Source organism: Zeus faber (genome assembly GCF_960531495.2).
Source record: "Zeus faber genome assembly, chromosome: 13".
Taxonomy (NCBI): Eukaryota; Metazoa; Chordata; class Actinopteri; order Zeiformes; family Zeidae; genus Zeus; species Zeus faber.
In genome coordinates, this window is record NC_137198.1 from 2,767,182 (window position 1) to 2,782,262 (window position 15,081).

General features: G+C 42.5%; 1 protein-coding gene across 1 annotated transcript; it reads left to right on the forward strand.

Moving 5' to 3' along the window:
• The first annotated feature begins 2,768 nt into the window (after window positions 1-2,768).
• On the forward strand, window positions 2,769-4,396 carry sptssa (serine palmitoyltransferase, small subunit A). The gene is made up of 2 exons (XM_080011973.1): window positions 2,769-2,933; window positions 3,636-4,396. The coding sequence occupies exons 1-2, from the start codon at window positions 2,831-2,833 to the stop codon at window positions 3,737-3,739; spliced, it is 207 nt and encodes a 68-aa protein (XP_079868099.1). The 5' UTR covers window positions 2,769-2,830; the 3' UTR covers window positions 3,740-4,396.
• Window positions 4,397-15,081: the final 10,685 nt, after the last annotated feature.

Genomic DNA, 15,081 nt, shown 5'->3' on the forward strand with positions numbered 1-15,081 from the left:
CCACCCAAGCATCTTTTTGTATAGACATCTTCATTAGATTTATTTTTGCTTTGCACAAGATCATCCCATCCTCTTCACTCAAAGGAAAGGAGCGTGAGCAGACCAGGCCAGTGGGAACCAGTCGAGCTTCATTTGTTCCCCAAATGATCACTGGCCATTAATTATTTGATATAGAGAAATTGTATAATGTATTAAAACTATTGACACGGACCGTCTCCTATACATTAGTTTTTATTTGACAAACAGAGAGAACATTAAACACCGTCTTGGACGGTGGGCGAGATTATTCCATTTACATTTCCCGTGTGAGCGTTTCCATTCCTGATACAATTAAAATGAAAGCAGCAGTCTGCTACAACTCTGCTGCAGAACATTTCATATACCCTACAAAATAAAGATTTGCTTTCTCGCTATAATCAATGGGAATGGTTTTGAGAAGGCGTTGCAGTAATGATTTTTCTTTGAGTAATTATCATCGAGGTCACCGACTGCAAAACATGTTAATATTCATAGGAGAACGCATCACAATTGTTTGATGCAGACTGCTGCTCGTTTGATGCTCCTAAGTATTTAAGTATTTCATCAAAAACACCACAACACTGGATGTCAATTGATTCACCTTTTTTTTCAGAACTGGATTTCATTGAAACTTACACCGGTCATGCTTCATATGCAGACCAAGATCTTTTGGTGTTGTAAGAAACAAAAAAAATTAAAGTAACAGGCAACACAAACATATTTTAATTGGGGCCACCTCACCTGTGGTTTCCTTGGTGCTTTTCACCTCGACCAGCCCAAAGGGAGGGGATCCGGGTGGGTATGGAGCGGCTCTGGCAGAAAGAAAGGTGAACCAATAACATGAGATCTTCAAAAAGTTCACCAATGACGCAGACATAACATGAGACGGATACCAGATCTACGTTGTGGGACTTGACTCTGTTGCTGTCTAGATGGTGAGTGGGACCTTTTTACGTCGGCGTGTTGCCCTCTCACTCACTCAGTCACGTATCAGAAGAGGAACACGAGCAGCAGGTTCTCAGTCAATGAAGCCCTCGCTCTAATCTGAGACAGTGATAATGACGGTGAAATAGAGGAGGAAGTGTCCAGAAATGTGCATGTTCTCCCCGTGCTCACACAGGGTTTCCTCCATGTAACGTGGTCGGAGTCCCCATTAAAAAACATGCACAAGAAACATTGTGAGCAGTGACGGACGCTGATGTTGGCCCCCGTGCGCTGCAAGCTGCCAACCTCCTGCCCCCCCCCCCCCGGGGGAAGACACGCCTCGACGGGGAAAGACATTTCACGGCCTCCGTGTGTGTGTCGGCTGTAGCTGCACGTAATCCATGTGTTGTGGAGTGTGTGTGATGATAAAAGACGAGTTAAAAGCTTGTCCAGTTTAAGTTAAGTAAGAGAGGAGAAGGAAAGTAAACATAATGGAAACAACAGAACCAGACTGGGAGCTGTTAAACGTCACGTTAAACGTGCCAGTTAATATAAAAAAAAAAAACAACAAAAACCAAACCATGCACATCATGAGCATCGTGGTCAGTCTGATAAACAATCACTGCTTTGTAATGTGAAATATCAAGGAAGCCTGTCGTATGTGAACGAACAAACTGAAATATCTGGTCGTGTTTGTAATGAAAGTCACTTCCATGGTAACAATGTGAAATAGTGACTTTTTGAGGAGGTGAAATATTCATCTCTACATTTGAGGAGACTTATCGCAGCGGCGATTTCTGGCCGAAACACTATTCATAGGTTGAACATAATACTGTGGTTAAATACTGGATGTAATTGACCGTGGTCGGGGAGGAGGCGCAGCTCGGGTGCGGACCCAGACTGAACTTGTCTGTTTCTGGTGAAGCTCCAGTGAAACAGTAAAACAAACAGTGAAACGGTAAAACAGTAAAACAGTCAAACAAACAGTAAAACACGGAGCGCGGCGCAGGCTCCGCGGCCACAACCCGGAAGCTTAACCCGGAAGTAACTTCTAGCAGGGGAAAAAAAACAACCGTGACGCATGCGCACAGTGACACCAAAAGTACAGAAGCCCAGGAGGGACCATTTTAATCGAGTCCGCCGTAGTATGAGTGAAAGGTCGTTTCGTAAAGGATGTTTTTCAAGTCCCAAAAAAACTTGATTGTTCACCTGTGTTAGCACACTGTGCATGGCAGAGCGCCGCCATTGTTCTATGTTATAAGTAACGATTTGTGTGTTATCATCAACAACCATTAAATGAATAAATGTTTGCTTAGTTAAAACGCTTAGTTTTATAACTTATGAATCATTGTGGATCTATTGGTAAAAACGACATGCATGCTTTGTCTTTTTGTAAACAGTTGTAGTAAAAGTTTTAGGAAGTTTAGTGACCACATTTATGTCTAAAGTTAAAGAGACACTACGGAGGCCGCGCTGGTTCCGCTCAACCACATATGCTACATTCCATTTAAATTTGAAACTCGGAAAAAGACCTTTCGTTTTATAATTGTCCAAAGGAACGGCCATTTACATTGTAATTCCGAGTCAGAATATCAGAGCAATTGGCTGTGGTATGAGTTAGAAAGTTAATAGTCAAACAAACACAACTTTATTGCAGCGTCCACGTTTCACCAACGGAGGCAACTGGACATCAAAGCTCGCACTACAGAGCCAGGAATTGCCGATTTCAGAGGTTCGTGTGAACGCAGCGCCGCTCCCTCTGTGCCGTGATTGGCCGGGGAACAGCCCGGTGACGTAGCGTCGCTCACCGACCAGGAAGCGCCTCGGAGCCGCAGGGCGCAGCAGATCCGTCCGTAGGAAGAAGTTCAAGCAGTAAGAACAACGCAACATGGCGCTGGGAGACTGTTGGAAGCAGCTGTCCTGGTTCTACCACCAGTACCTGCTCGTCACGGCGCTCTACATGCTGGAGCCCTGGGAGAGAACCGTGTTCAGTATCCTTCTGGCGGCTGACGGAGGCTAAGCGGCATCCAGCAGCTGCTCCCAGGTTCTGTGTTGTGTCTCAAAACAGACTTGAAGTTGTCAGTCAGACGTGTAGTGTAGCTGCTGTATTAACAGGTTAAAGCTTTAAGAAGTGTTCGTTTAGGGAACACATTCATCCACAAAATCTAAACGATGACGTTACTGGATCATTGAGTAAACATTGTTATGATGCAGTCCTTGAGTAATACTATTGTTATTAATAATAATGATTCAGACTTTGGTGCCAGGAGCCCAAACAGACACCAACAACCAGTGTTATGTCATCGAAGTGGAGGCAGTAACTCCTGTCTTCTGAAGGGTTAGGGTGTCAAGGCATTTCACTACGTTTATGTACGACCAGGCGGTCGTACATAAACGTAGTATACGTATATGTATGTGACAAATAATCACTTGAACTTGAACATTGCACATTTCTGAGTAAGTCTTTGGAAGAAATACTTTTCCACTGTTATTTCTACCATTATTGGCCCTTTTAAAATTCAACCATTGGAATATTCACCGGGGACAATATATCTTGAGTTGCACTCTACCGGCTTTCAATTTAGGCAGTCTTGTTTTTTGTAGAAGTCATTATACGTTACTTTAGTAAATGGCGTTGTGCAGCTTTGTCGCCCATTTCCAAACCCTCCATGTTTCCTCAACGCTGCGTCCAGACTCCCTGCTGGTGTCGGTCGCTGGCATGGCCATCTACACCGGATATGTCTTCATGCCGCAGCACATCATGGCCATCCTGCACTACTTTGAGGTCGTCCAGTGACCCCTGACTCCTCTGGTCCCGGCGTCGCTCGCCTCCGCTTTGTATTCTGTGGTCCAACAATGATCTAATCAAAGATTTAAACTCCACCTGCCCGGCTGTACTAAAGGGGTTGGGGGTGTTTTGCTCCTTAATGACGAGGACGACGAGGAGAACATGATCTGGACAGAGGTTCTCACATGATCAACAGCCCTCTTGGGCGCCGCATATATGAATTTATCTTTCTTTCCTTCTGTATTCTGTGGTCACGTACACTGTTTCAACCTACTGTTCGTTAGATTGCGCGTCGTAATGAATCGAAAACATTTAAAATGAGCTTTAATCTGAGGCGTAAGAAGCACATTCCAGCGCTGTGCTCCCAGAGGTCTGTTGAGGGAAGATGATTATTTTTGAAAACACAACAGAACGTGTGGATGCCGGTGTGTGCGTGAAGGTTTCAACAGCAGATCCTGTTTGAATCACACAGATTTTTCTGAAATGTCTGATGTGTATTCTACTAATATTCCTTGGAGAGGCCTTCATTTTCCCCGTCTGTATATAGCATTGTATACTTATTTGTAAAGTTTTTCTAGTTCAATCGCTCTCGGGATTGAAGGTTATTTTTGTGGAGACTGAGTTGACCTATTTACTCTGAACCATTAAAAGGAGTTTGACTTTTAACCTGCTCACAACCTTTAACCAACTCACACCAACTTGAATGAAGTTCAGTCTCCCTGCAGCGTATGAGGCTTGACCGTCAATTTGAACTTATTTACAGTTTGTTTAGCTGTTATAGTTAAAGTGTGAAGGACTCGTTAATCCGTTATCATTGCACCTCGGCACATGGACACATTTCAGTGCTTAAAAGAGAAGACGAATGCAGAAATGTATTAGAATTTAAGGTTATTTACTCACCGCCAGGCATGGGCAGAGTGGTCCGTGGGGCCTTTTTATCAGGCACGTGAACGGGCATTGCGATTGGGTTTTGAGACTGTTGATATATTGACCAAAAACTGTAATATCCAGTGCTGTTCCTGACAACCCTGAGATTTCAGAGAGGGAGGGAGGGGGAGACATACTTTTTTGTAAAATTTTCAAAACGTTTATTTACAAGGTGCTCAAATTCTATACACACTTAATAATTGGACATAAAATAACGAATCAAAATAGAGAAGTTAAGGAAAACCATAAATACATGAATGGACAATTTGAGTCTACGAAGTTCACAACATTGCATTTTTTTATTCCAATGCAGACTTAAAGATAACATTTTATTACAGTATACAACCATATTAGGATCAAATCAAAGATAATATATCAATATATCACCAATCAAGCATTAATATAAACCATGAACTATTCAAATATGAAATACAATTGAAACAAGCTATATAACATTTAAATATAAATAGTAACATCGATATAAACAAATAGTGAAAATAAAACATTTGAGCTCATGTATGTCACATTGGACTTGGTAGAAAAAAAGTTTTGGAGACAACGAACGAAAAATGGAAATGTTCCCAAATGTGCCATACACGACCTCAAATGATTTATTTTCAGTATTTATATGTAAACTTGATTGTTTCTGATGTTTTGATTTGACACTCAAGAATTGTTTTTCAAAGACTTCTGTGTCATGAATACTTCACTTTGCAATTCACACATGTATCATATGTTTTAATCAAATAATTCAGACATTCAATTTAAATAAACTGCATACAGTGTGTATATGGGTTAAAAATCAGGTTGTGTTTAAAATCTTGTTCCATGTTTTTAATATCTGGTCAAGTTTGTAATGATAGTGATATGATGATAATTAGGAGGTTAAATATGCATATATCAAAATTTTGAAGTGACTTTTATAGCACTGGCCACTTGTGGCCGAAACAGTATTCATTGGTTGAACATCAAACATAATACAAGGGTTAACTATCACAACAGGCATATTAGATACCTTGGTAATGATGTCCTCAAGCACCGCGTGTCGACTACGCACATTTGAGTATTTTTCGAGCTTATAGACCTTGTGCGTAATCACCGGGTGTCATGACATTTCACTGCATATACACTACTCACAAAAAGTTAGGGATATTGGGCTTTCCGGTGAAATTTCAGGATGAACCTAAAATGCACTATAACCTTTACAGGTGAACTTTATTTGACCTTCTCTAAACTTGTGAATGCACATGTCCAACTGTTCAATGTCTCAGTACTTTTTTCACAACTTGCTGTTCTCTAACAGGTGTTTGATCCATGAATGGACCAATACATGTCCTGGTTCAATTAGAGTTGGTATTTAAACAGTCCTCTTCATCATGCTGTTCACATGTTGACATCATGAGACCAAGACCACACCAACAACTGATCAACAGCACCTCGCCTGGCGAGGCTTCAAACAGGATGTTGTCAGAGGGAAGTGGCCACTGAGCTTAGAGTGTCACAGAGTGTCATCAGCAGGTTGCAACAGAGATACAGAGACTGGAAGAGTCACAGAAAGGCATAGAAGTGGACGTCCTTTGGCCACATCCCACACTGATGAGCGCTTCATTGTGAACAGTGCCCTGCGCAACCACATGATGATGCCAATAAACTCCAGCCACATTTAAGGGAGGTGAGAGGCACCAAGTGTCACGTCAGTCTGCGTGCTAGACCACCTGCAAGGGCACCTGACCACACCACCAGGCACAGGCATCATGGTCTTGCAGGGGCCAGGGAGCGTTGACGCTGGACGAGGGACCAGGGGCCTCAGTGCTGTTCTCTGATGAAAGTCCATTCACGTGGAGCAGAAATGATGGAGACGTCAAGGAGAGCGCTACGCATCAGCCACTGCTATCACCAGATGAGCCTTTGGTGGTGGTGGTGTTACAGTGTGGGCAGGTGTGTCTGGTCAATACAGAACGGCCCTACACTTTGTGAATGGTACAGTGACAAGTCCATACTACCTGAATGACATCATTCATCCAGTCATTGTGCCCCTGCATGAACAACACAGGCCTCATTTCATCTTCATGGACGACAACGCTCCAGCTCATGGAGGTGGCATCATTAGGGAACGGCTGCTGGAGACTGGGGCACCTCAAATGGAGTGGCCTGCACTTTCTCCAGACCTGAATCCCATAGAAAACCTATGGGATGAGCTGAGTGGCCGTGTAGAGGCTCCTAACTCTGTACCCCACAACCTCAATGACCTGAGGGCCCCCTTCAAGAAGAGTGGGGGGCCAGGCCTCAGCAAACAATAAGTCGACTTGTGAACAGCATGAGACGTGGTTGTCAAGCTGTAACTGATGCTCGAGGCCACATGACAAGTTATTGAGACATTGACATTTTTTGTTGTGGTAAACCCACCACTGTTGTTGGCTTTTGTTTCAATACATTGTTTGAGATGAGGAAATCACCATTGTATCTTCTACTTAAATGCTCTACTTTCATCATATCATATCACTGGAGCGTCAACTTTTTACATTTTCCATAAATTTCACCCGAAAGCCAAATATCCCGAACTTTTTGTGAGTAGTGTATGTACGACCGTATGTGTATCTATGTGACAAATAATCTCTTGATCTTGAACTTGAACTCTGAGCACCTGCCCTGGCACGGCCTGGAATGGTTAGAGGTCCATGCGTGTGTTTAAAAACAATTAACAGGTCATTATTATCCTCACACTGCTCAACGTTGCATAGGTTCCAGAGAAACACTGATTTAAACATAACAGCACCTTTTATTCCAATGCATGCATGTTGAGGCCTTGTGTTTCATCTTCAATCCATTTCTGAGAACGACTGATTACTTTTGGACTGATCTGGCGAACAATATGCTAGATTTACATAGATCCAGGTATATGGAAGTGAAACCTCTATTGGGTGTCTTTCACAAAGAATTGATTTAGCTAAAGCCATTAAATACACAAAAATTTGATTAGCATCAGAATTTGTGCGCATAATCCATGGTTATGATTTGTTGTTATCTTGTTTTTGTCTTTCATATCTTTTTGATTTTATTGACATCTGCTCCCATGTTTGTTATGGCACTGTGAAACTTTAAAGCCATATTGTTTGTATATTTTGAATTTGCCTTTGTCAGGTGACTGGTGAAATGAGGTTTCTGCAAAGATGAACAGGTGGTACTTAGTTTTCCCTGCAGATAATACAACCTAAATAGAGTGTTATAGGAATGAGTTTTAATTTCTGAACTTCCGGTTCCCTCATCTAAAAGGCAATTTTTGGGTTCGATGGTTTTTGGTTCAATGCCTGAAAAAAGGTCTGTCTTAAAAAAGGCGGTTGCTACCAAGGCTCTAAATCAGGATTAAGAGGCTGTCGGGGACACTAAATGTCGTCGCACCGAACACGGAAAGTCATCTGCTCTGGAGTTCGCCTTCAGAGCCTCGAGTTGTGTCTGTACTCGTGCTCTGGCAAACTATTCCAACTCCAACGTTCCAGGCTTTTGTAGAAGAGCTGAGCGCCTTAAATCAAACTACAAGTGTGACGCTTGGTGGTGGTGACGGTGAAGTCGTGCCACCGTGGTGTAGTTCCTTCATAGCCCGACGTTTGATTTTTACTTCTGGCCGTTTCCTTTAACAATTCAAAAATCATGTAAGTGGTGTTCATTTGTGGAGAACAAAACGTGTACGTTTCATGCATTTCCGTTTTCCACGGAGCTTATTTTCTGCAAGAATCCAAAATTCAAAGGAACATTCCCATTGGCTGTTTGCGTAGGAACCAGGGCGATACCGACTGAGGGTGGGAAACGGAGACAGCTCATCCCCACATCCGCTCGACGGGGGCTGTGAGTGATGCCGCGTCGCCAGAGCGTCATCCCTCTGGCGCCCAAAAAAAGAAAAGAAGACGAGAGAAGATGGAGAAAAAAGAGGGAAGAAGTAGATTTATGTATCTTCTTGAGTGACATGATTTCATATTACGCGTTGAATTGATGGTGATGCTGCAATTTAAGCAAAATTATTGTGATAGCACAGCCACGTTGGCTGTCCGTGTGTGACTATTTATTCCATCTGTAGTTGTATTTAGTATTTGCTGCAGGGCAAGTGCAGCCGAAGCGAAAATATGTTGAGTATAAGTAATGAAGTTCGACAAAATAATCTTATGGTACTTTTAAATCTTTAAAGTTTCGGGGAGTTCTGGTCTCTTGTAATGATCTGGACTCTCAGCTCCGCCCCATTAACCAATAAATGTGTTGAAAATCCTTTTTGAATTCAATTTTAGTTCATTATCACTTTATACATAAAGATATCGCGGTTCCTCCGTTGAAAACCTTTTGTTTTCTTGTGGCAGGAGGAAGCGCTGGTGAAAGTCCGGCAAACCTCTGAGTCAAAAAGTGAAATGCACACCTTTGGTGACTGCGGAGGTCAGTCTGATGCGAACGGAGCAGAGCATGCGCGGGAAACACAAGGGTGCACAGGCCGGGCTTTAACAAGCGCATCCCCGGGGCCTTTGCGGGGCCCTGGGGGGCCCGCGCTCTGAATGAAGTTGTGTCGGATTGGATAAATCCGAAAGATCTATCGCCTCTTCTCAGTGAGAGTTGGGAAAAAAAAAAAACACGTTGAGATGAGTGTGAAGGGCCGGGCAGGAGCAGGAGCAGGATGACCGCGTGGGGGCTCTGCGCCGCTGGGATGAGGGCCACTGGGAAGGGGAGGGCGGCTCGGACCCTCCTGCTGTTTGCTCGCTTGTGTGGTAGGACACTCTTGCCGACATCCAGGATGTCAGCACACGTAGGCAGCCATCCCAAGTGCAGTTCCACGTGGCCGTTGATCCGCTCGGGGAGACACGGATTCACGGCCGACCACAGTCGGCGGTTTTGCAGAAGGTCAAGCAACAGCCTGAGAAATGTGCGATGGGATGGATGTGGATGCCGCACGAGAGGCCGAGAAGCACGAGACGGCCGCTTGCCCGGTTGAAGAGGTCGGAGGCGACATCCTTTCACACCGTCGTCCATTCGGCCGAATCGCGAACGACAAGGTGAGAGTCCTGCCGAGCGCCATCCGTCGGACACACGGTGAACTCATCTAAGTGGGAGACACTTAGTGCTGCTAAGCAACAAGCGGTGACCCTGACATGGAGGGAAGGGAGCTCTCCCCTGAGTTATCGACCTGTTCACCACTGTCACCCCGCCGGGCGTCCTCTCGTTCATTCGCACCCAGCTTTTAAAAGAGCTTCACCCAAATCTCCGGACGGCTCAGGGTGTTGCGTGGGCCCGACCGGGAGCCTCAGCCGGTGCCGAGAGGAGCTCTTCTAAGTTAAAACCAATTAGAAGATACTTACGATCCACAACGTCCCAGGAGCGCCTCCTCCGCCTTGAGATTCTCAGTGTGAATCCCAAAATATGTGAGAGAATCTCCTTTGATGATGTGGTCAAGAGTCAAGATCTGAAAGATGACAATTGAACAACGATAATGACAGTGGCCTGTATTTGTTTTATATATTTATATTTTAGTAATTCCTGATTTACATTTATAATGTACATTTTATTTATTTATTTTTACATTTTTGCTGCAGTATTGTTTTATGCTTGTACATTATTTTACACTTGTATACATAGTTGTACGCTTATTCTTGTTTGTTTCCACTAAATATAAATACGATGAACACCAAAAACTCCACTTGCAAGCTTACTCCAGTACATACAAATAAATATTTTTTTGAAAAGTAATATCATTGTTGCACGTCCGATTTCATTTGTCTGCTATTAAGTTAAATAAGGAAAAGATCTGTTGGTGCGTAATAATTACTGTACAGTGGCACTACCACCAGGGAGGGAGGGAGTGTGTGTGTGTGCGTGTGTTATTGTTTGGAGTCCAGAAGTCTTGGCTGGGGAGGGGGTTCTTTTCAAGATCCCTCCTCGGGCCCCTCAGACCCAGGGCCCCGCAGCTGCCTCTGAGGCTGAACAGCTGGAGCCTGAGGAACGAAGCCGAGGAATTCAGGTGTAATTGCACACATCTGCCACTAGATGGAACTTGTAACTCCCATTATTCAAGATTTTTTATTTGTCACATACATATACATACTTTCATACATATATGCAGTGAAATGTAATAACACTACATTGCGGCTGAGACCAAAATACTTCAAATTACATCATTATTCAATAAGTATGTACGTGTATAATGTACAATGGTACATTATACACGGAACAGTACATATCTGTATTTTTAACAGAGTTACTTTATTAATGATTGGAGCATATCTTAAATTAGTATTTCATTGATGTTCTACATGGGATCCCACTCAGCTGCAGCGGGATCAGTGTGATAAATATTATTTTATTATTCCAGGTGTTTATGACATTAATTACAGTTTAAATAACTTGATATACAATATTTAAACTTTATTTAACCCGCTTTATGCCTCAGCTCAGCAGGGCCACAGCTCAAGTTGGGAGGCTGTGGCGCCCTCTGCTGCTCCCACACTGAACTGCAGGACAACACCGAGAAGTTCATCAATTGAATTGTCACATAAATATAGAGACGATTATACATCTATGCAGTGAAATGTCACTGCAACGCATTATGCACAATATGTTTAAGTAATAAATTGGACACAATAGCTAAACTAATTACTACCTAACTAAACTAACCGGACTAACCTACTGAATAATGACAGAAAATACAAAGAGAAATTCAAAGGGTAGCGTAGAGTAGTGATGTAGGGCAGGGACGGTCAAGAGATTATTCGTCACATACATATAGAAAGGGTCATAGATATGTGCAGTGAAGTGTCATGACACCCGGTGATTACGCACAATAGGCAGCAAGGGGAGGCGCCACAATCGCGATTCTGGTTCTATAATTATATAATAGAATAAATTGTCTGTGTTGTATTAAATATACATTTTAAATCCTCCTTAATGAAACTGAACTTACCTCCAGCACTTACCTCAGGGTAGAAGTCCTGGCACGTCACGAAGCCTAGAGGTGCAAATGAAGGGTGACTTCCAGCGTTTAACTGATCACAGCACAACCTCGCTGAGCGTTGGTGTAATATTATGAAATAGATTTTCTTTATAGTTTTGTTCGAGAACATGCCTGTTCAAAATGTAAGACTTTCTAAGACGTTTTAATGTCACTGCTCAGTTCCCCAAAATGTCAATCGTTCGGTCCTGTGCGCTGCATGCCCGTTCAATGTGGCAGAGTTTAACAAAATGTAAAGACGACTTTTCAATAAAAGAATAAGGTGTAGGGTAGGTGTAGTGATGTAGGTGTAGGGTAGGTGTAGTGATGTAGGTGTAGGGTAGGTGTAGTGATGTAGGTGTAGGGTAGGGTGGTGATGTAGGGTAGGGAAGCAAAGTAAGGGTAAAGTAGGGCATTGATGTAGCTGTCGGGTAGTTTAGTGATTTAGAGGTAGGGTAGTGGTGGAGGGTAGGGCAGTGATATATGTGTAGGGAAGGGCAGCGAAGTAGGGGTAGAGAAGGGTAGTGATGCAGAGTGTGTGTGTGTTTGTGTGTGTCTATAGAAGAAGTGTGTCTGTGTGTGTGTGTGTGTGTGTGTGTGTGTGTGTGTGTGTGTGTGTGTGTTTTGTAGAAGCAGAATGTGTGTGTGTGTGTGTGTGTGTGTGTGATTCAGTTTGTTTTCATTTTTACACAACAGTGTGCATTTCAATATATTCCTGAATAAAGTCTCATTATTAGATCAAATTCAATGAAAATATTCAAGATGAAAAACATTTGAATAAAAGTGTAAAAGTCGAATCCACTTCCCTGGACGTTTCCGCTTCATACGTCAGTGAATGAACAAGCTGCAGTTTGTGTTTTCACCGCGTGGTGTCGCTGCTGCGCCGCTTAAAGCACCTGCTTCAGTTCCAATTCAACACTTTTCACTTTGAGGGATTTTGGGAAACAGCGAAAAGTTTTCCAGAAATGAAGGAAAAAAAATCATCATAATGAAACAGTAAAGTTTTGAATGTACTGTTGAAATAAAATAACAACTATGATAATGGGCTACTATTGCACTACTACTATACTACTAATACACTACTTCTATACTACTAATACACTACTTCTATACTACTTCTATACTACTACAACACTACTTCTATACTGCTACTACAACACTACTTCTATACTAATAATACTACTACTAATAAAGTCATAATGTACAACCTGCTGTCTGCACTTGTGTGTACTTCAGATACTTTCAACTGTATTTATCTTATTGATCCCGATTCTATATTTTAAATCAATTTCAATGTTTTTTCTCGACTGCGAATTAAAAAACATTAACAAAATCAAATATTTTTGTCATTATTTAATCTCCAAATTATAATTTGTCTCACACACACATTATTCTATCGCTGAAATAATAACATATTTAATAGTTAATATGAATAGAATTTGTGTGGTTTTGTATAATAACATTGAATGTTTGGTTGTTTTCAGTAACAATTAAAGTATTTTATTGTGTTTCAAGTGAAACGCAGCATCGTGGGAGTGGAACCAACAAAACATGTTTCAGCGCAAATGTTGCATCAGCACCAGCACCAGCACCAGCACCACACGCTGATGAGGGCGAGAGGCTTCATCCCCCAGTGGAGCTGCAGCTCTGGAAGTTCTGTCTCCACATCAGAGCGACGTGGAGATAGACAGACAGACAGACAGACAGACAGACAGACGGACAGACGGACAGACAGAGGTTATTAGACACACACACACACACACACACACACACAAACACACACACACTCACCCGTCCTGTGATCTATCATTCATGGCTCATCGCTCATTTGAAATAGTTTGAAATATTCAAAATTGGTCAGAGTCAGACCGGGGGGGGGGGGGGTGACCTCTGTTCTGTTATTACTGCACAACGAGAGAGAGGGAGGGAGATTGAGAGAGAGACAGGTGGAGAGAGATGATCAGTTTACTTTGTTTCTTCAGAGCTGATATTTCACATCTGTTCATTTCATTCATATCAAGTCAATCTGTCTGTCTGTCTGTCTGTCTGTCTGTCTGTCTGTCCGTCTATGTATGTCAGTCTGTGTGTTTGTCTTTGTATGTCAGTCTGTCTGTTTGTCAGTCTGTCTGTCTGGTTTTTGTGAGGTGATGGCCTTGACACTGATCACACGTTTACGAACAGAATTAACACCAGGAATAAATGATGTACTTCAGTCTGTTAGTGTGAGCTGTCAGTCTGAATACAGTCTGAATACAGTTTGAACAGTCTGAATACAGTCTGAATACAGTTTGAACAGTCTGAATACAGTCTGAATACAGTTTGAACAGTCTGAATACAGTCTGAATACAGTTTGAACAGTCTGAATACAGTTTGAACTTGGACACTGACACAGATGATGGGGTTGAAAAGTACTAGTTTACTGTAGAGAGTGGGCTCAGTGGAACAAGCCTGGAGCAGATGGAAAGTAAGTCATGACAAGGGCTCCTGTCCTCTGTGTGTGTGTGTGTGTGTGTGTGTGTGTGTGTGTGTGTGTGTGTGTGTGTGTGTGTGTGTGTGTGTGTGTGTGTGTGTGTGTGTGTGTGTGTGTGTGTGTGTGTGTGTGTGTGTGTGGATGGGGTTTTTACCTGTTGCTCGTTGATTGCTCTAATGAGCAACAGGTGTTCAGCCAACACCCAGACCACACAGTTTGAATACAGTCTGAACATAATCTGACAACAGTCTGAATACAGTCAGAAACCAGTCTGAACACAGTCTGAATACAATCTGAACAGTTTGAATAGTCTGAAAACAGTCTGAATAAGGTCTGAATGCAATCTGAACACAGTCTAAACAGTCTGTGTTCATGCAATAGTCTGAAAACAATCTGAATACAGTCTTAAAACAGTCTGAATACAGTCTGAACACAGTCTTAACAGACTGAATACAGTCTGAATACAGTCTTAACAGACTGAATACAGTCTGAATACAATATGAATACAGTTCGAACAGTCGGTACAGTCTGAATACAGTCTGAACAGTCTGTATTCACGCTATTTGCACTATAAATTGTTATTTATATTTCATTAGACAAACAGTCAGACACACAGGCAGACAGACAGACAGACGGACAGACAATTCAGGAGAGAGCAGAAGAAATGAATCCAACGAGTAGGAAATTGCAGAGAAGTTTTATTCAGAATATGGCACCTGGATGGTGAGAGTGAAGAAGGAAGAAAGAAATCCAGTTCAACATGAAGGACGATGACCCATGGAACCGAGGTGTCCAGGCACTCACAGTTAGTCTCAGTTAGTCCCACTTCTTAGAGGAGAAACCAAAAGAAATCCAACAAATCAAATAGAAATGTACCATAGTTTTCTCTTTTTTTTAATATTTTAATTTGTTTGTATTTAGAACTTTATAACACTGTTAACACTGATAATAAGAGATTCCCTCTCTCCCGTTCTGCTACTGGGCACCAAGTTCCTC